General features: G+C 54.5%; 2 protein-coding genes across 2 annotated transcripts in view; both read right to left on the reverse strand.

The window, feature by feature from the left end:
* The window catches only part of SRXN1 (sulfiredoxin 1), a 1,774-nt gene extending 1,179 nt beyond the window's left edge, over positions 1-595 (reverse strand). The window contains exon 1 of the mRNA XM_024200942.3: positions 180-595. Within this exon, the coding sequence (XP_024056710.2) occupies positions 180-410 (231 nt within the window). The 5' untranslated portion in view covers positions 411-595. The remainder of the gene's footprint in view (positions 1-179) is intronic.
* Positions 596-10,121: 9,526 nt separating this feature from the next.
* Positions 10,122-20,030, reverse strand: SCRT2 (scratch family transcriptional repressor 2). Its single transcript, XM_024200874.2, has 2 exons — positions 19,889-20,030; positions 10,122-10,828 (listed from the first exon to the last, which is right to left on the reverse strand). The coding sequence occupies exons 1-2, from the start codon at positions 20,028-20,030 to the stop codon at positions 10,122-10,124; spliced, it is 849 nt and encodes a 282-aa protein (XP_024056642.1).
* Positions 20,031-20,677: the final 647 nt, after the last annotated feature.

Genomic DNA, 20,677 nt, shown 5'->3' on the forward strand with positions numbered 1-20,677 from the left:
CCATCCCAGCATCACTCAGTGCCCCCATCCCAGCATCGCTCAGTGCCCCCATCCCAGCATGGCTCAGTGCCTCCATCCCAGCATGGCTCAGTGCCTCCATCCCAGCATCGCTCAGTGCCCCCATCCCAGCATGGCCAGCGAAGCGCTGCCATCCCCAGGATGTATAACCCTGGTATTACCTGGATGGTTTTCATGAGGCTCGTCACCTTGCTCTCCTCCAGGACTGAGGGGATGGGTCTGATGAGCACGCTCATGGGGACATTGTGTACGGTGGGGATGTTGTCGGAGTGGATGCTTCTGTTCCCCTGGTCTTCTTCCGCTGGGCCTGTGCTAGCCATCGCTGTGGCCCAGCCCCTGCCAAGAGCCCCTCGGAGCACACGCCACTGCCCGGCTGCCCTCACCTGCAGCATCCACTCCTGCCCCAGGGCCCCACGGAGCGCTGCCGGGGAGGCCTTACGCTCAGGCGCGGATTGCACCGTTTGGAATTGCAGGGAGTGCAGAGGAATCTGTTCCCCAGCCCAGCTCCACCTCGCCTGGGTCACCGCCCCGGGTGGATTTCTCAATTGCACAAAGCGTTCAGTCTGTGCCTTCAGCCTGGGCCACCTCCCCCCGCTGTGTGTGAGGTGGAGAGGCTGTTTCCGGCAGGGCGAGCGCGGCTGAGTCACAGTGAGTGTGCAGTGTGCAGTGTGCTTCGCCCTCGCCCACGGGGCAGCCGGGAAGCCAGTTCCATCATCGCTCCCCTGGAGGCGGGGCCTACCTTCCTCTGCCGACTCAGAATGAACCAGCAGAACGGAGTCCGGGCATCCCACGAGGAGTCTGGGGGCTGGGGCTGGCCGAGGGCCTGTCCGCTCAGCAGAGACCTTAAAGATCCTAGGCTGCAAGTCCCAGGAGCCCAGTGTCTTTAACCAAATCATTATCTCCTCGCCCCAGCCTGCCCTCCACCCCAGAGGTGGCTGCCTCTCAATGTCTCGGTTTGGGATTGTCCAGCCCCACATACACATAAAGCTCTGCTCCCGGGGCGATCACTGCCCTTAGCCAGAGAGCTGCTTGCAGCAGGGACTGCGCAGCGTGTTGGGGCCATGCCTGGCATGCAGCCAGCGCTACTGTAAATAACTAACCCTACAGAATGACCGTGGGCCCCAGGACTTCCTGAAAGCGGCTGGCAGTCGGGACATGCGCCTGCCATGAGAGCTCGGCAGGGTCAGCGGCTGCGGTAGTGACAGCTGGCTGGGTGGTTATAGGTAGGAGCCTGTCGGTCTACAGCCCCCCACTCTCAGCTCACTGCCCTTTCGCTGTAGGGAACTCTGGCCTGGCCCGGCTGACTCTTACCAGAACTTTTAGGATCCTGAGGTTTACTGTGGGTGGGTCGTTAGGACTACTGTCCTGTTCTTTGTGCAGTGACATTACAGATCCCCCGCCACTTTTGTCCTGAGCCAGAATTTTGTTCTGGGCTGAACTTTTCCTTCCCCTGCTGCATAGGCTATTTACGTTCTCCACCCCAGAGGTGGCCGCATTCCAGTGGCACTGAATGACTCTAGCATTGATGTCCTTCCAATCCCTGAGGACGGATGGTGCTGCATTAAAACAAAACAAAAAAACGTGATTGAGCAGCAAGGAATGAATGTCGCTATCCCAGTCAGGTTTCTATACAAGGGTGTAACAAGCGAGGCCACTACATTGAGATCTATCCACAGCCTGGGTCCAAATAACAGAGGTGGCCCAATGACAGCTCAGTCCTCTGTTGGGTCATCTCCCTAATCTTCCTCTTGTAAGACATCGTCCCAAACGGTGCTCAGCTGGGGCAGGCCCAGAGGGACGATGGGCCTGCCGTCCCCTCCCCCTCACACCTGAAGACAAGGTGGTGACTGGCACAAGTGAGAACAAAGCCGATGGAGGGCTGGTGTGCATGGCCGATGAACTAAGCCAGGGGCGGGTACCTAGCAAGGTGGGTGCGAGTGCAGGCAGATGAGATGTGGTTTGGTTTTGATCCTAAAGATGCACACACGTTTAGACAGCAAATTGAGCGCAGGCCTGGTGCTCCTGGCACGTCTTGGTGTCACCAGTGGGTGCACACGCAGTGGAGACACTGGGGCTCCGTGATGGCTCATTCAGCAGAGACTCCAGAGCCCACGGAAGGTACGTCTACACTGCAAAAACAAAAAGTCCCACAGCAGCAAGTCTCAGCCCGGCTCAGCTGATTCAGGGTCATGCTACAGGGCTAAAATGAGCAGTGTAGACCTTCGGGCTTGGGCTGGAGCCTGGGGTCTGAGACCCACCCCCCTCGCTGGGTTTCAGAGCCTGGGCTCCAGCCCAAGCCTGAACATCTACATCTATGGGCCGCGGGTCATTTTTTGCAATGAAGACATAGTCAGTTGGGGCTCCAGCCCCCTGGTGCCATCCAGCTAGGAAACCAACCAGGGATGATCCCGTCTCGCCACATTGCTTTTAGGAAAATCAGTCATTCCCTGACCCATTTGCATTGAACTCGGGTGGGGATTGAGAGAGGCATGGTCTGAACGCAGGTCTAGGTGCTAGCATCTCCTGGGGTCTAATTCCCAGGCAGCTATGACACTGACTTGCTGATGTGGCATTGTGCAAATCACCCACCCTCCCTGTCTCATTTCCCACCTGTAAAATGGAGATGGTCCCTACTTCCGGGTTGTGGTTAGATGTTTGGCTGCGTGTGTGTGTTCTCCCTGTGTGCTGCCCCAGCTCTGTGCAGACAGCTGGCACAGCAGACCTCGAGCAAACCGCTCAATGACCACAAGATCTGTTAAGGAACGAAGGTGCCAGGCCAGGTTTATTGTCGACGAAGCATGGTACTAGCACCTGGTAGACTCTACAAGGATACTAAGACATGTATGCTCGTGACAATGGATGCAGCTCAGTCAATGGTGGGACTTTCCACTGCCCCCTAGGCTGGCCAAAGAGATCCATCTTCCTCTGAGATCCATCTTTATACCCCGATACAAACAAGTTATCTCCTGTCATCCTGACCTTATTTTTTAGGAGGGGCCGGTGTGTTCCTCTTATTTTTGGGGAATATTTTGTACCATCCTTGATATCAGGATGTTCTGGTACCACTTGATATCGGGATGTTCTGGTACCACTTGGTATCGGGATGTGTTTGCGTGAGTACTCTGTACTTAGCACTTCTTAGGAAGGTGTATTTCTGCAATATTTGCCCTGTTCTTGCCAGATTTTGTGAGCAGGTCCTGCCTTATACCAGGCTTCTGATACAAGGGCTCTTTTCCTACTACACCGGTCATGGGGGTGTTCGGAGGATCCATTTGTAAATGCCTGGAAGATGCTTTGAAGATGAAAAGCACAGGAGCTGGCAGCCTTATTATCCAGAGTGGAGATACCCCCTGCCCGATGAATTCCATGCACTTGTTATGGTATTTAATTACTGCTCTTTATTTATGATTGTATTTAATATTACTGCCCTGAGGTCCCGGTCAGTATCTGGGCCCCATTAGATTACAAAAACACACAGGGAAATGTGATCCTTGTCCTGCTTACTTAACAAGATCCGTGCTCTCTGGATGATTGGAGAAAGGGACCCATCCGAAATATGGACAGTTTTACATGCATATTTATATATTTTAAAAATAGATGAAAAGGAAGGCCCATCCGCCTGCCTGGAGGGTGCATGGAGGCTCCCAGATCAAAAGACAGAGTCCTTTCCCCAGAAGGTCCTTGGGCAGCACATCAGAAGGCAGAGCAAAGCAAGTGTAAGTGGCTATGAAAGGCGGTCCTGTGCCGAGCTGGGTGAATAGTTCAAAATCCCCCGCCCCCAAACTGGATTTGCAAATATTTCCATGGCTGAAAGCACTGTCCTCGTTGTGCTGTGATTTGTGGGGTTGTATTCTGTGAGCGTTTGGACGGCTGCAAGCTATTCGCAGAAGGAGTCGCGAGTCCCAAGAGTTTCATGAATTTTAGCAGCCGCGATGACTCATCTGCAAAATCATCGCCTGATTCACAGGTCTCCTAATTAAGATGTTTCCCAGCCAGCTATCAGGAAGCAGAAACAATACATTTTGATTCAGGTGACTAACCCCGTGAACAGTTCACCGACAGCTTGGGCCTGGTCTACACCTAAAACGTAGGTCGCCCTGGCTTTGTCGCTCAGGGTTGTGAACAATTTCGCACCCCGTGTGACAGAGTTAGGTCGACTTCACCCCCACTGCAGACGCAGCGAGGTCAATGGAAGAATCCGTCCGTCGCCTTAGCTACTGCCCCTCAGGGGTGGGTGAACCACATCGCTGTAGGTAGTGTCTACACTGCAGTGCCTTAGCTGTGCCGCTGTGGTGCAGCCCCACCTTGAGAGGCTGCACATGATTCGCTGACTCTTCCGCCCACATCTGCAAATAACAAAGCCATTCAAAGGGTTGGGATTGCAAATGATTCGCTTGGCACAAAGGAGCGCGGCTGCTAATGAGGTTTATTCCCCAGGAGCCAGCTCGGGCGTGTGTGAGTGCAGGAGCGAATGGCAAAGCCCAGGCAGCTGGAACGTTCGGGTTTCAAATCTGCCTTCTGAATGTTTAATAAGGGCCCAGGCTCCTTCCCTGGGATTTTTTGGCGTGCGTTTGAAGCTCTCCGGATCCCTGCGGGGCTGACTCGGGAAGCTTTCTGACTGGAGTGCTGCTATTTAAGACTTCACTTCTCTTTAGTTTCAGGTCAGCGCTCTGCTGTTGCTCCCAGCCTCGCGGGCTCTTTAACGAGCGGGGTGGCATTAGCATAAAGCTATTGCTCCCCCCAGCGTGAGCTCGCTGCTTGCAGAATTTCCAGCTCCCAGAAAAAGAAAGTAGGAGGCCCAGCGACAGAAGCCACAAGGACAGCAAAGATTCCACTGTCGGCACCAGGAGAGCGGCCAGTGACTGAGCTGTAGGTCATGCCAGCTCCCTACTGCTCCCTTTCTGCTCTTTGCAGGGGCCGCTGCGTTTGCCCTGTGTGTGCAATGAATTGGCAGCAGCAGGAGAAGAGAGCCTTCGCCTGGTGGCACCCAGGAAGCGTCTGCCTGAGGAGGAGCACTTTAGACCAGCACATATTGGCAGAAGCAAGAGCAGGATAAGGCAGAGGACTGCGAGATGGGGGCATTGCTGTGTCAGGCTGGAGAAAAGTGCAGGGAAGCCAGGGGCCTTTCACTTGCTTGGTGCCCATCCCACTCCCTTGTCCTGTGCCCCTGATCGCAGAGCTCTGCCCTGCCTCACCCGAGCTGCCAGTGCTTTCACTCTGCTCACGAGACAGCGAGCGCCCCCAACGCCCATTAACTTCAGTGGGTTGCATGGGGCTAAGGAGGCGGGAGAGGCCTGTTTTGATGCATTGTGGGGATTTTACATCTTCCGCTGAAGATACAGACATTGGCTGCGCTCAGACACCAGATGGACCATTGGCTTGTTCTGCTACAGCCAGTCTCATGCTTCTGCAAGGGGCAGGAGCTAAGTGAATGGGGGCTTCAAAGTGCTGATGCATGTGGGTGCCTCACAGGAATTCTGGGAAGCCAGGCGCCTCTCGGCTCTTTCCCTCGGGCTTTTTGTTTATTTACCTGGTTTGGTTTTGAAATTCGAAAGATGCCTGCAGATAAGTCAATTCCTGTGTGTTCTTTGGCTCAGATACTCCTGTAACCGGAAGGGATTCTCGCTATCTATTGCACAGTATAGGAAGAGTGGGTTTTTAATTTCCTCTTCGTTCTGCAGGAAAAGAATTAAGCAAAGGAATCTCTCCATAAATGACAAGTAGCCCTGGCAGGCGTCTTGCTGCTTCTCGGGACAGCAGAAAAGATCCTGGCTCAGCAGGTTGAGCAGGGAAGTGACAGCTGATGCCCGAGGTATTTACAGGGACGGTTTACTAAACAAATCACTTGTCCTTGGACCTGCGGGTTCAAGTGTGATGCACCTCAGGCCTTGTGACAGGTGTGTTACATTTTTCTACTAGTTTCCCCAGCTTTAGCCTGCAACCACCCCTCAGCCATAGGTACAGATCTCCAGAGACACGTGTCTGAGTAGCAGAAGTCCCTTTAATATCCCTGAATTGCATTACAAGTAATACTGCAGGTGGCCGGTTCTCGGTAGACATGTCTCACGGTGTTCTGTCAAATACAAAACCTGGCAGAAAAATCAATCATGCACGGAAAATTATTGCTGTCGATTTCCTACATACAATATAAACACGGAGCAGGGACTGGCCCTCCTGTACTGTCCCCAGTGCAATCAAACCAGGGGGCTGGTTCACCCACCGCTCCCATGGATAAACCCCGAAAGAAGGTGCTCCGCCTTCTGTCCCCACGGGAAGGTAAGTTATGGTAATAACGGTGAGTCCACCGGGGAAGGGCCCATCAGAGAAGAATACTCACAGTGTGTGTGTGTGTGTGTGTGTGTGTGTGTGTCTCAGTGCTGAGCACCGCCCCTGCCTGACACCTGTGTGTATGTATGTGTGAATTGACGTGTGTGAATGGCCCTGCATGAGGCTGCGTGAGTGGGGGAGTGGAGCTCTGCATGTCTAACGGGGCGTGTGTTTGCACACACAGAGCAGTGGTGCAAGGGAGGCTACGTGTATAGAGGATGTGAGTGGGACGCAGGTCACATCTGAGGTTATGGACATATGCGCGGTCACGTGTGTGTGATTAGCCGTGAGTGCGTGGGGCAGGTAGAATTGTGCCTGTGAGGTTGTGCACACATGCAACTATGCAGGTGTGTGGAGCTGCTTGTGCAATCAAGGTGTGCATGCATGAGCGTGTGTATGTGTGTCCTATGAGGCGAGGTACACAGAAAAGACTGCAGACATGACAGCAGACGTGAGAACACATGTGTGCAAAGGAACATGGGAGGCTGTGTATTGGAAGAAGGACATGGGTACATGTGTGTGCATTCCTACATGGGTGAGGATCTAAGAGCTGGGCATGTTGGCAGGCCCCTGTTGCGGCTGAGCCCTGGTCTCTTGGACCAGTGCTCTCTGGCACAGACAGCGTGGTGACTGACAGTCCGTCACAGGCTCAGGATCTGAGGTAGGAAACAGGAAGTGTTGTGGTGGCAGCCACCCGCCCCAGGGGGATTGCATGTGATGGGAAGGAAGCGCAGCACGCCCGCAGATGGTGCAGTCAGTGGTGTTGGTGAAAGGTTTGGCGCACATGGGAATGGCAAAGGGTGTCTCCACTGGGAAAGTTGCATAGAAAGGACTATTTTATTCCCTGCGCAGCCTGGAACCCTGGCCAAGGGCAGGGAGACCTTCGGCATGGAGGAAGACGAGGGAGAACAGCTTTGCCTTGACCAGCCTGCTCCCGATGGGCAGAATGCAGAATCCCTTTCGAAGTGGCAGTGCCCAGCTGTGGCAGGCTAGCTTTAGTTTCTCCCGCCAGCTGTGGAACTGCCAGCTACAGTCTGGGCTTGGCCTCCCTGCCCCTCAATCTGGGAATACGGGATTTCCCCAAGGTCACCAAATGCCCCGCATCTCTCCCACTCCGAACTCTCGCCCTGGGAACAGCGCGGCTCTGCAGGCAGCTTCAGACCCCCAAAGGACACATGCAAAGGGGCCCCTAGGGTCTGGCACGGCCCCTTCTGTCGTGGCAAATCAATAGTCGAAAGCATAAATTATAAATAATATAAATTAGAGCATTTAAATAGACCCCTCCCCCCCAACTTTACAGTAACACTGGTTCTCTCCCTATTCCCCGGCCTCTGCCAAAGGGAACTCCAGCTCTGGGACTGAGGGAGAGGTGGGTGGGGAGGCTGTTCTAGCCCCTGAACATCCCAGTCTGTCTGAATCAGCAGGATGCACCGTTGATTGGGCAATGTGGGAAGCCCATTGGGACACAGGGGGATCGGAGCACAGTCCACAGCCAGAGGCCCTCCTGGTGGGTGGACTGAAGCCCCCCACCCCTCCCCCCCCGCACATTTTGAGTCAGGTTGGGTCAGGGTACTGCCCTCTCAGACTTGGCTGCCAGCACAAAGGCCCGGTTCGGTGCAGCCACCTCCCAGCACAAACCCGCAGCGTGACATTGCAGCCTCGAGGGAGCGTCGGGATGGGTGAGGAGCGGGGCTGGCCTGTCCCAAATTCAGATTGGGATTTAACGCCCTGCCACATCTCCTCTGGCAGGAGAAGGCCATGAAACGTGAGTCTGCAGAGAAAAGTGCAGGTATCGATTGGATAGCAGGAGAATCTGGCTTTGACATCACAGACCAGCTCACAGAACCTGTGCCTGAGAAGGACTTTTCCCTTGGGCATGTTGGCTGGGATCTTAGGAGGTTTTTCTGCCTTCCTCTGGGGCATTGAACGGAGACCAACTGGGCATACCCAACAGGGCTGATAGTTCTGGTTATGGCATGTGGGCCCTGGGCACTGGTGGAGCTTAATCCTTCCTGGCGTCTTGTCCTACATTGCCGTGAGATTTGGGCTGGATGGAAACCACAGAAGTTTTAAGTTTTGTTCCAGTTCCTCTCACTGTAAGGGTCTCCCGTCATAAAGCACTGGATTGTGATGGCCGCACAACTCCTCGGAGAGTCGGTAACTCACTTGAACAAGAGCAACTCTCTGCCTCCCAGAATGGCCCTCTAGTCGCGGGGTGTGTGTGTGCAGTATTGCCAATCCCCAAAATCCTGAGATGTGTCTTAAAAATCATGAGATTGGTTTTAAACCCTCCTGAATTTGGGGTTTTCTTTAATTTACCTTCTGGTTTTTGAACATCTAGGGGGCACTCAGGTTAGGGTTCTAAACTTTTCTCTGCACCAAGAAGGGCTAGAATCTTCCTTTATGGTTTAAATGAAAGCTGAGATTCTGACATATTCCCCTGACTCCAGGAGCTGGGGCTTGCCCCAATACCTGCACGGCCACATGGTCACTCGCTCCTAGAGTCAGGGGATAGTGAGATTTTCTGTCAATCCCATGGCTGCGGCCGGAGGGAATTTGCCCTTGCTGGCTCGCCCCTCAGCCCTCCTGTCAGTCACAGAGCAGCGCAGCTCCAGAGAGGTACTCCTAGGGCAGCACAAACAAACCAACAAGGACAGAACTCAGAGACATAGTGCACATAGACTCGCCCCCTTCCACCAGCCCAACAGCTGCACAGACACGCCTCTCAGACCCCCCTCCCCCTCACAGGCCCAGCAGTCACACACCCCCCACGGGCCCAAGAGTCACACACTCACACACCCACAGGCCCAACAGTCGCAAAGACACCCTTCCTCTTCACAAGCCCAACAGTCACACAAACACCTCTCCCCCCTCATAGGCTTGTCAGTCTCACAGAACTACCCCCTTCCACAGGCCCGTCACTCATGCAGCACCCGCCCTGTCCACAAGACTGCCCTCCCAGAAGCCTGTCAGTCACATAGACTCCCCCATGCCCCAGCCTGTCAGTTGACTCCCCCACCCCCTCCCCACAGGCCTGTCAGTCATACAGACGCCCCCTCCCCCAGGCCTGTCAGTCGCACTGATCCCACATGTGTCCCCTCGCCTGCCCTGTTCCCTTGTCAATACTCTTACAGTTTCACAGCTGATGCATTTTGAACCCAATGAGTTTAGCTCTTGCTGGAGAAGACAAGTTTCGTTTCTCCCCAGTCGATTCCCGCCGGGAGAAGAAGCAGCACTAAATAAATACAGCAATAAATTAAATAAATACACAAGGAGCTTCCCAAGGTCCCTTGGCCTGAAAAGGAGCTAGGAGCGAATCCCACGGGGAGGAACTTGGACTCGCCGGCCAAGCAGCTCCCGAGTCCATCCTGCCCCGATTCCCCCAGCCAGCCAGGAGCTGTGCTCCCACCAGCTGCGAGGGGTAGATGCGGGTCAGAGGGCGGGAAACGGGAGAGCTGTGGAACCAGCGGTTGGCACCATTTGAGATTTCCATTCAAAAACGTCACCTGGTCCGTGAAGGAAAATTCCTGGGACCCCCCAGCCCCACACACCCTCCCCACGGCGGGATGCAAGTCAGTCTGAGCATCCCTGGGAAAACGCATCCTTCCAGCAAACACGGCTGGCCCGAACTGCAAAAGTCCCTGCCGTCTCTTGCACTCCAAGTAGCCCTGATTTCGCTGGTGGGAGAGGGCGGGGAGGGGACCCCCTTCCTCCCAGATGTCGGCGGCTCCTCCTCTTCCCCGGCCTTTCCTCTCCCCTCCCCTGGGGGACAGGGCTCAGTTCTCTATTGCACAGCTGTGTTCGGAGCCCTTGAAGCAGGCCGACTCGTAGTGCTTGTTGAGGTACGACTTGAGGGCGAAGGTCTTCTCGCACTGCTTGCACTTGTAGTGCTTGAAGGCCGAGTGGGTCTGCATGTGGGCCCGCAGGTTGGAGCGGTCGGCGAAGGCCTTGCCGCAGTGGGAGCAGCCGAAGGGCTTCTCGCCCGTGTGCGAGCGCATGTGGCCCTGCAGCAGCCAGGGCCGGCTGAAGGCCTTGCCGCACACGTCACACTTGTGTTTGAGGTTGTGGGTCAGGATGTGCATGGCCAGGGCGGGCATGGAGACGTAGGCCTTGCCGCAGGTGGGGCACTTCCTGGCCATCTTGCTGTCCAGGCTGCGGTGGGTCTGCTTGTGCCGGCTGAGGTTGGAGGAGGTGGCGTAGGTCTTGCCGCACTCGTTACACGAGTGGCGGTGGCTCCCGCGCCGCTGGCTCTCGCTGCGTCGCCTGGAGCGGCCGTCAGTGATGAAGAAAGCATCCATGGAGTAGCTGTCTGTGACTGCAGCTTCGCCATTGAAGTAGCGGGCGGAGAGGCTCGACTGGGGACTCTCGGGGTCGCTGTACTCCTCGTGAGCCGGGGCGTAGACCGGGTCTGAAGACACCAGCTGAAACCCTTGTTTCTTGTCAGGCTCGTAGTCGGAGGGTGTGAGGCAATGTTGGCTATACCCTGCAGGAGACAAACACAGATGGAGATCACCATCTACCAAGGCTTCTCCTTCCCTATTTGTGTATCCCTGCCCTTTCCTACCTGCCCCATCCCTGTGAGACCAGGACTTCCCTGGGGCAGTACACTGCAGACTTGCAAGAAAAGCCGAGGTGGGTTTTGGATGGAGGTGGGCAAAAGCCAAAAGCGCCAAGTCTGGGTGCTCCTGAACTTCTGACGAGGGTTCAGGATCTGACCCTGCATCCAAACCTGGCACTGGCCCACTGTCTCTATGACGAGCCAAACGAGAACCTTCGGTCTGGGGGTGATGACGGGACAGGAGAGTGCTGAAAACTAGATGAGGATCCAGAGTCAATGTCCGAGGGGGATCCACTCCTGAATCCTGACAAAGACCTGGGGAGTGACTGGACCCACAGACGCTTTCCCAAGCATTCCCGTCTTGCCTGTTGCAAGGTGGAGGAGGACTTGGGAGGTTTGGTCAAAGCTGTACGGCTGTCCGTGCAGAACAGACATGATTAGTAGAGCTCAGTGTAAGGGACCTTGCTCTCATAGGGAGCCCCTAGTTGCCAAGGCCACATTGGCCACATTCTGAGATTGGGATTTTATTGCAAACTGGAATCTGGGACAGGTTCACCATTTGCTAACATCTGCGAAGCTGTGGGTGCAGCCGGGCCTGGCAGAGTGCGCTACTCTTCTCCCAGCCTGAGAGACAGGAGTCCTTGGGTCACAATCCCGGATCTCAATGTGCAGCCACCCTGTTCCCATTAGACCTCAAGCAGGGCACCATTCCTCTGTCCCGACCCAGCCTCCGTCTATATCTCTCCTTGCCACACACCATCCACAAGGAGAGAATCCCAGCCCTCCCCCCCCCCGGCCCATTCACTCCACCTGCCCTTTGAACCCGTTCTGCAGCCCTGGACTGCAGCCAGCTCCTTTTGGGTTCCATCACTTCTCAGGCCATTAGACAGCTGCCAATGCTTAATTCCTCGTTGTGACACTGTGGCAGACACTCACAATGAGCTGTGCTGTCTCTCAGTGCTCCCCCCCCCCCAGAAACCTGGGGGGAACTGGACAAGCCCAAAGTGAATGATCAGGAAGGGGCTTGGGACAGAACCCAGAGGTCACCCTGTCTTGCCCTCCATCCCCAGCCATTTCCCCTGGGAACACAGGCCCAGCCTGCTGTCAGCGATATCAGTGTGCGAGCAACCTCTAAATCATAGAATCTCAGGGTTGGAAGGGACCTCAGGAGGTCATCTAGTCCCACCCCCTGCTCAAAGCAGGACCAATCCCAACTAAATCCCCAAATGGCTCCCTCAAGGATTGAACTCACAACATTGAGCTATAAATGTAGGAGCAGCTGTAGGCCAGCTCTTTGGCTGTGGAGCTGTTTTCACGGCGCATCCTTCAAGGGAATACCAGAGTATTGGCTTGGCTCTCGCCAGGTGCTTTACTGACAGAGGGAGACCACAGAGTCCGGGAGCACGACTCTCCCGGAGACACAAAGTGGGGACGGATGTCGCAGGTTGGGGTCGACTGACAGAAATGCAGCTGTAAGGAAGCTGCAGGCAGTGTACATGGGAACAAAAGCAAGACACATGAACCCCCTTAAAAGGAAAGCTAGTAGGGAGAGAACCAGGCTAAGCTCACTGCAGGGAGCTGGAAACTCCAGGAGGCTTGCCTTCCCACTGGGAAGAGTCAGGGAGTCTCTAGGGGAACTGCTGGAAACCAAAGCCACCACCTGGAGGGCCTTCAGCTCTGAAACTGTTCCAGCTTTCTGTGCTGGATACCTGGCAGTGGGGCTCCAATGGAGCCTCTCAGGGGATTCTGCAGCATGCAGGGTGCACGCAAACATTGATCCTGACTCAGTCAGTGTCAGTGTCTAGCCATGTGCTGATCTCAAACCCACAGAGCGATTTCTGCAGGTCTGGTGTGCGTGTTCACGGGGAAGCATTGCCACAGAAGTGCCATGCTCCGCTTCTGTGCCCCATCGGCAGGGATCCCTGGGGGTCCACCCACCGAGTGAGAGGAGAGGATCAGGACCATACAGTGCCCGGAAAGGTAAAACACTCTAATAAGGTGATTCATGAGAGGGATATTTTTGATGCACTTAGCAGCCCTCTGCAGTGTATATTTCATGGCACATCTTTAACTTAGGGGTCTCAACCTTTTCCAGACCGGTCCCCCATGTTAACAACAGAACAAGTTTGGGGACCCCCTTATCGCCCTAGCTATTGAGCAATGGAGGGTGGTTTTGACTCTCAGCTTGAGAACCCAGGATCTGACTACAAACTCTTCCCATCTGTAGGAAGTAAACCTCTCTCTACAACCTGGATATAAACATCAGAGCTTCCACTCCACGCATCCTGGGTTTATTATAACTGGGCACCTAACAAACAGCCCCACAGACACATGGTGTGAAACTGTAACACTCTATACAACAGACATCACCTGATCACTTAGTGTATTTTGTTGGTTTGATGATCTTTGACCTCGCTGAGCTGGTAGAATCGTTGATCTTTTGGGGACTTGGGATGATCGACTAATGACTGACACGCCCACTTAAAATACTGAGGGCTGAATTCATCAGAGGAAGCTGTACAGTGATGCATCCACAAAGCCCCCTATTTGTGCATGCAAATTGTGCATGCAAAACAGGTAATTGGGCACACACGTGCCCCTCTGAACACACAATGAGCTGGCTCACATGTGCCTGGTGCAGGTGGCCCTGACACAAAAACCTTTGGAAGTGTGACTTCTACATCTCATCTACTGCAACCCAGTACGTGAGGCGGTGGGTTGTTTCTGGCTACCCCATCTCTGAAATTAACATGCCGGGTCTGGTGAGGCTGTGTTAGGTGCCGCTGTGCAAACCCACCAGCACATGCACTCTCACCCCTATCGGTATTATTCACTGGACCGATAACGAGCCCCCGATGTTCAGGCTACCAGCTGGGAGCACTTGCACCATTAGCAATGTGGATGCCACTGCTGCAAGCAGCGCAGGCGGCTCCTGCTGGCGTGGCCTGGTCAAATATGGAAGAATGAGCCAGATCCTCAGCTGGCATAAACGGGCACAACTCCATTGACTCCTAAGGTATCCTCCAGCTGAGGAGAGAGAGAAAAGTGTTCTTCCACTGGCAACGGCCTCTCATCTGGGTGCTCCGGCACTTAGTTCAGACGAGCCAGGGATTTCTGGGTGCATTAATATTTCAGCATGTTGATTTGCAAAGACTGATGGCTTTCTGATGTGTGCATGTCTATCAATAGTCTTCTCGAATAGGGAGCGGGCCTGTTCCGTCAATCGTTTATTCTCCATAGGCCTGTGTAAACCCACCAGGAGGTGGCGCTCATAGGCAAAGGTATTCGGATAAGCACATGCCACACTAGCAGAAGTAAGTTCATTCATGGTAGCACCCTGCTTGCCGCTTTCAGTACTAGCCGGTTGACCTAAGACTGCAGTAAGGGCCAGAGCTAGACCTACTCCTATGCAGTGCAGCATGTACCAATGATGCTCAGGTGAGGGGTTTGATCCCCCCCTGACCTAGATATATAAAACCCTTGAGTTTTCAATTATTAAAAAAAAATAATGGGAGGGAGCCTGGGTTTGGGCTGCTCCCCACCCTCCATGAATAAAGCCAGTTGCCAGCTGGGGAATAGAGGGGGTATTCCCCCAGAAGAGCTCGAATTTGGGGGTAAGGAGGCAATTGGGGTATAGAATTGTTTTCTGGGGTGCTGGGGGAGGGACCAGAAAAAGGTGGGGATCTGCCCTGCAGGGGGGGGAGGGATGCACTATATGGGGCTCAGGACCAATTCCCCACACTCAGTGCCTACTGACTATCAACGGCCATGACACGATTTCCCATTGAACAGCACTTGGAAACCACCAGTGACCTCCTCCACCGCATACTCCATGTCAATGAATTCATGTGACACTAGTGGTCTCATCCTGCCATTACTTAACCCTAATAAATACACAGCCTTTCTAGAGGGTGCTTCTCGTCCCCGGATTTCACAGTTTATGAATGAACTCATTAGCTTTATTCCCATTTTACAGGTCGGGAAACTGACTCCCAAGGTGAAGGGACTTGCCCTAGGTCACACAGCAAGTCAGTGGCAGGGCTAGAAACAGAACCCAGGTCTCTGGAATGCCAGTGTCACATTCCATGCACCAAACCACACTGTCTGTGGGGGAGCAGAGTTGGGGTTGGGCTGAGAGCTGTCAACCTCGCTGCATGGTTTGTATGTCTGTCAATTATTTGCAACCAAGGCAGGGAGGGCCTGGACCAATGATTTTGCCTAACTCTGCTCATGGTTAACTGCCACAAGCACTAGCTGCTGGTCTACACGAGCACTGCCACCATTGCTAGCAGCTGGGGAGTTGCACCAGTACCAGCAACGGTGGGAGAATTTCCCAAGATGCTCAGTGGCTTGTCCATGGTCCCAGAATTAGTCCATGACAAACCCAGGAGCAGAACCCAGGTCTCCTGACTCCCACCCCAGTGCCTTAGCCACAAGCCCTTCCTTCCTCCTTTAACACTGACATCAAGTGAGTTTGACTGTCATTGGATCAGACATTTTTGTCGCTTGGGCACTCTGTTCCTAACCGCCTTTGGGTGCCTGATGAGAATGCGCCCAGGTTTCCTCTGTGTGTGGTGACCGAAAGGCACTGGGTGGAGGAGACACACTCAGGCTTTGGTTTGAGGGAGGAATTCTGATCTTTGTTTTAACTCTGGAAAGGGCAGTGTTTGTGCAGACGGAGGATAAGGCCCTGGTGGGGATGGGAAATTCTTCGGCAAATACCCCTCACTCAGGGCAAGCGGCTGCCTCTCCTAAAGCAACAATTTTACTCCTCGCAAGTAGTTTTAGGAGGCAGTCATGCCAAGCTGGGGTGGGTGAAGTGGCATCCAGGCTGGGGGGGGGGCAGGGTCTCCCTCCTGGCCTGCTTCAGTCTAAGTGCCAGGTTACAGTGATTGCTTGAGTGTGACCTGCAGTTTCCCCTGGCCCTCAGCCTGCCTAGTTATGGAGTTTTGTCCTCTCCCCAACCTACGCTTCCTTGGCCTCCCAGCTCTGGAAAGACTTGCCTTGTAAACCCTTCAAGCATATTTCTGTCATCTCCTAAGAAGCAGCATCCCCTCCTTGCCTGAATGTGGTGTAACCCCCCCTGCTCTCCGGTGGTCTTCCATCACAGCGTGTGTCTGACGGTCTTTCTGATGGAGCTGTGCCGCCTGACATTTCCCCTGCCCCTGCTCCTTCGCCCGCAGCCCCGGCTCTGCTATGGAGCGGCCTCTCCCTCCCTTCCTCTCCTTTCTCTCTCCTTGTTTACAGAGTGCAGTCACACACGCTGGGCGAAAAACACTCTCCTCAGCAATTTTTCACACTTTCTCTGGAGCATGCAGCAAGGTTATTTCCAGGAGAGCGGCTTCACCAGCTTCTCCCCGGCCTGCGTGGATTCCTTTCCCTTACATCACCCAGCACACAAAGTATTTCACACACGTTTTGCTCCACACACACACAAATGCAGGGCGGAGGGGGATGGAAGAGAGCAGAAAACCTCCGAAGCCATACAAGCGTTTGCGGTACCGATACGGAGCCCCTAGATTCCACCCTCTGTTGGCAAGGCGCAGCCTGAATTTGCCATAACCAGCACATCCAAGACATGAGGCGAAAATACACCCCCATCCATCCCCTGTATCGAACCGAGAGATCCTAAGCGCCAGCCACAGGACTAAATGTGCAGCCCCTAAGTGCCATTCGCTCACTAATGCCAGCGGCAGCACCCGGTATTCCTCTTCTTTTGGGCAGTAAATCAATGTTTATTGGTCCTCTTCCAGCTGGGTCATTGACTGGATCTGAGATGATCCGGAGGATGGAGATAAACAGATTATGTTCTGTTAAACGAAATGTACACGGAAAATACTGAATTAGGATAACTCTTTGCACTTCTGTAGGGGCTTCGTGGTGAGGAGCTCCAAGTACTGTACAAGCAATAATCAGGGGAGGTAAGTGAAATTATCTCCATTTCAGGGATGGGGAAATTGAGTCACAGAGAGGGTAAGTGACTTGCACATTGCCATACATACTGAGTTAGTGACAGGAGTGGGATTTGAATGCAGGGCTTCTGACTCACAGGGCCAGCTTTTGGCCACAGCATCCTCCTTCCCCTCCTTATTTATTTATTCCGATCTTCTTCCAGGTGCCTAGCGGTATTTACAAATAGAATTAAACCTGTGCAAGACGGTCAGGCCAGCAGTGCTGTTAGGGCACATCAAAACTGTCCTGCAGACAGTACATTTGTCTCGAGACCAAACTCCATCCATGGATGTGCCAAGGCCGCCCAACTAACTCAGAGGAAGCAAATTCATATGCAAGAGCTTTCTACTGAGTGTGCCTTCTGTTGACCCCAGATAGTTCCATTCTAGGAAGCAATGGCCCAGTTGGCCAGATGATGGTCTGTGCATGATGAGATGGGTGGGGAAGGGGAAGTTTCTCAAGAAATGTTGGGAATCCAGGTCCCCAATGTCGTGGTGTGAACCTGAAATGGGGGGCAGGCCTGGCGGGGTTGTGACATGCTGAATCTCAGAGCATCCCGAATCTCTGCTAAGATATAGCACGGCCCTTGCTATTCCTCACTGAACCTGCAGGAAGAGGTAGAGAAGTCATCTCAAAATCACTGCCTCTTCTGGGGCAGTCCTGCAGCCTTCTCAGCGTTGTAAAGAGGTGTCTTGATGGGGGTGATTTGACTAGAACAGGCTCCAGTGGATGACACAAACTGTTTGCCTTCCACCCGCCTCTCCTGTTAGGTGAAGCCGAGGGAGTCTCCTAATGAGGGGCTGATCTAGCACCCGTCCATGTAAATGACAAGGCTCACATTGGCTGCCTTGTTATCTGGATCGAGCCCAGTCCTGGGAATGGCTTCACAATTCCCCATAGCACCCAGGGCAGGCAGGAATGTCACCTTGGGCTGTGTAGATTAGAGAGCAGGGCCTGGCACCGCAATCCATCCAACACCTCCCAACTTTGCAGCTCACTTCGACGGGGACGTGACTTAACCTCCCCTGGAACCTCCAAACGGCTGGAAGCAGCAGAGTTTCTCTCTACCCCACCCTCGGAGAAGATTTCTGGGGGTGCTGCATGACACCACCCTGGGCACATCTGGGGAGCCTCGGGGGCCACCCTGTTGTGGTTTCATCTTGGAGGTACTCTGCTTTCACACCATCATGCCTAGCATTTCTCGCTCCAGTGATGGTGTTGGGCGCTCTGGTTATATGGACACAGAGCAGGGCCGTATTCATCACACTAACACGTTCAGGGCCTTCTAATGGAGCTTGGGGTGTCCCCACCCCATTTAGTTCAGCCTGAGCCTCCTACGCTCCCACTGACCACCACGTGCCGCAGGCTGGAGCATGGGGACACTGGCCATGCCATCCCTCTCCTCGTCTGTCCTTTCCCACTCCCCACTCCCCGCTCTCCCTTCCTCTCTTACATGAAGCCAACCCCAGGCAGCAGCAAACAGCTCCCTCAGGTCTCGCTGGCAAGGTGACAGCCCCTCGGAGCCACTGCCTGGCCGGGGCTGTGGAGAGCAAACCCGCTGGCAGGGCTTTGAACAATGAGGCATCCTGGGAACACGCGTGCCCTTGACCCCATTTCCTCCCGAGATGTCCTTTCTCCCTGCCTGGGTCAGCTCCCGTCTCCTGGGGAATTGCTCTCGCTTGTCAATGCCACCACTTGTTCTGCAGTGAACAAGCCAACCAGGATGTGATCCAGAGGCGAGCCCAGGTTAAGCCCAGCTCCAGCCACTGGTGCCCCAGAGGAAATCTACAACCCAGGGACATTTCCAGCTCAGAGGAAATCTGGGGGGCTGTTCAGGCGGAAAAGTTGCCCCCTCTCCCTTGCCCATGTGTGTCCTTGGAGGGTAACAAATTCTGGCTTAGCAAGACCCCTCAAAGGGCAGCAAAACCCCTAGGAGCAGGAGGCCAGGGGGAGAAATTTCACAACAGAGCAACTCTGAGCAGAGGCTGTTGGGTTCTAGGGTCACCTTCCTAAGGAAAAGACACACCTGCACATTCCAGCCCACACAGTACACAACCACGGGCACCCCGCCGGCAACACAATGTATGTGCCTGGCCCCCAACACAATAGACAAACACATGCATATACACATCCAAACCAATACACCCCCATCTGTACAAACCCATGCACATACACCACAGCACACACGCAGTCCATCCATCCAAAGGCGTGTACTCACACGCAACAAAACACACCAGACACACAAACATGACACAGTACAATACACATATGCAGGCACATGCATACACACAACACCCCCCCCCATCCCACAGACACATGCATATGCACAATATAGGGCACTCATCCTAGTATGCACACACACACCCACACACATCCACCCACACCCCACACACTGTAACTCACATCCACACACATGCATATACACATAATACTACAAACATAGGTTCACTTTTAAGTGCATATGCCTGTGTACACCCCCACCCCCACCAGCTGCACCTACAGAAATACCCAACACCCTCAATGGAGATGCAACTTTTCCAGTCCAGGCGGCTGCCCGGGGGCCGCTCGGCACATGGCCGCTAGAGTTCGGGGTTCGAATCACCCCACTCCCGAGCCAGCCCCCTGCCGCGGCTGCAAACCCAACGGGCCGGTTCATGGTCGTAATTATTCTTTAGAGACCGCCCGGAGTCTCTCCAGCAGCTGCGGAGGTCCGGAGACTACTGCGCACAGACCCTCCAGGGCCCGGGGGGGCGGGGGGGTCAGCTCCACTCCAGTCAACTATAATCCGCTGCGCCCCTATAATACGCGCTGCGGTGTATGGGGAGCGGGGGGGCGTAGCCTCCCAATAATGCGCTCCGCTGTGTCAGGGACACAAACCCCCTTCCGACAAGCACCGCGGCGCAGGGGGGCTCCTGACCCCTTCGGAGATGCCCCGCCTGGTGCAGGGGACCCTAGTTCTCGGATAATACGCACTGCGGGGTAAAGGGGACCAGCTGCCGGGACCCTTCTCCAGCCTCGTCCTCAGCCACTTACCATTCTCGGCCCCGGGGCCGCTGCCCACCCGGGACCCGGCCAGCACATAAGCCGCTTCCAGGGGATGGTAGCTGGGAGCCGGGACCTCGCAGGGCTGAAAAGCGTCTGCTTTGATCTTCTTGACCAGGAAGGAGCGGGGCATGGTGCGGGCTGGGGGGCTCCTCTCCTGCGCGCCGAGGGGATCAGCACTGGACAGCTCCCTCCGCTAACTGCAGGCAGGGAGGGAGGGGAGGGGATGGGGGGAGGCTGGCACACACAGCTGAGCTCAGCACTCAGGGCCCGCTGTCTTTATATGGGACGCAGGCTGGAGATCAGGTGGTGCTTTGCAATGGAGCTGTTCAGCTCTCTAATCCATCAAATGTCCCCCAGGACAATCATCACATTACCAGTGAACCGGCTGGGCAGGCAGGCGAGGCACTGGGGTGGGGTGGGGTGGGGTGGGGGAGAAAGGGAAAGAGAGAAAGTGTGTGTGTGTGTGTGTGTGAAAGAGAGAGAGTGAGAGGCGAAGGGGGAGAGAGATGGGTAAAGTGTGTGAAAGAGAAAGGAAAAAGGAAAGAGATGGAGAAAAAGTGAAAGGAGGCGGGGCAAGAAGGAAGACAAGGGGGGAAAATTGGGGGCGGAGAGATGGCCCACTGCCCATCTGCTTAACACTTAGACACACAGCCCTTGGTCTGAGTCTCAGTTGGGGGGGGGGGAAACAGGTGTCAGGCAGGGGCGGTGCTCAGCACTGAGACATGCTCCAGAATAAAGAGAGAACTTTCTTCAACAAATACACACACACACACACAC

Source organism: Terrapene carolina, unplaced genomic scaffold, assembly GCF_002925995.2.
Source record: "Terrapene carolina triunguis isolate 2854851 unplaced genomic scaffold, T_m_triunguis-2.0 Scaffold130, whole genome shotgun sequence".
NCBI classification, from domain to species: domain Eukaryota; kingdom Metazoa; phylum Chordata; order Testudines; family Emydidae; genus Terrapene; species Terrapene triunguis.

Excerpts from the sequence above, each read along its gene's own strand:
- SCRT2 (XM_024200874.2), bottom strand. The coding sequence starts at position 20,030 with ATGCCCCGCTCCTTCCTGGTCAAGAAGATCAAAGCAGACGCTTTTCAG. Across the intron at positions 10,829-19,888 it reads CGGCCCCGGGGCCGAGAATG|GGTATAGCCAACATTGCCTC; the intron begins GTAAGTGGCTGA and ends TGTCTCCTGCAG.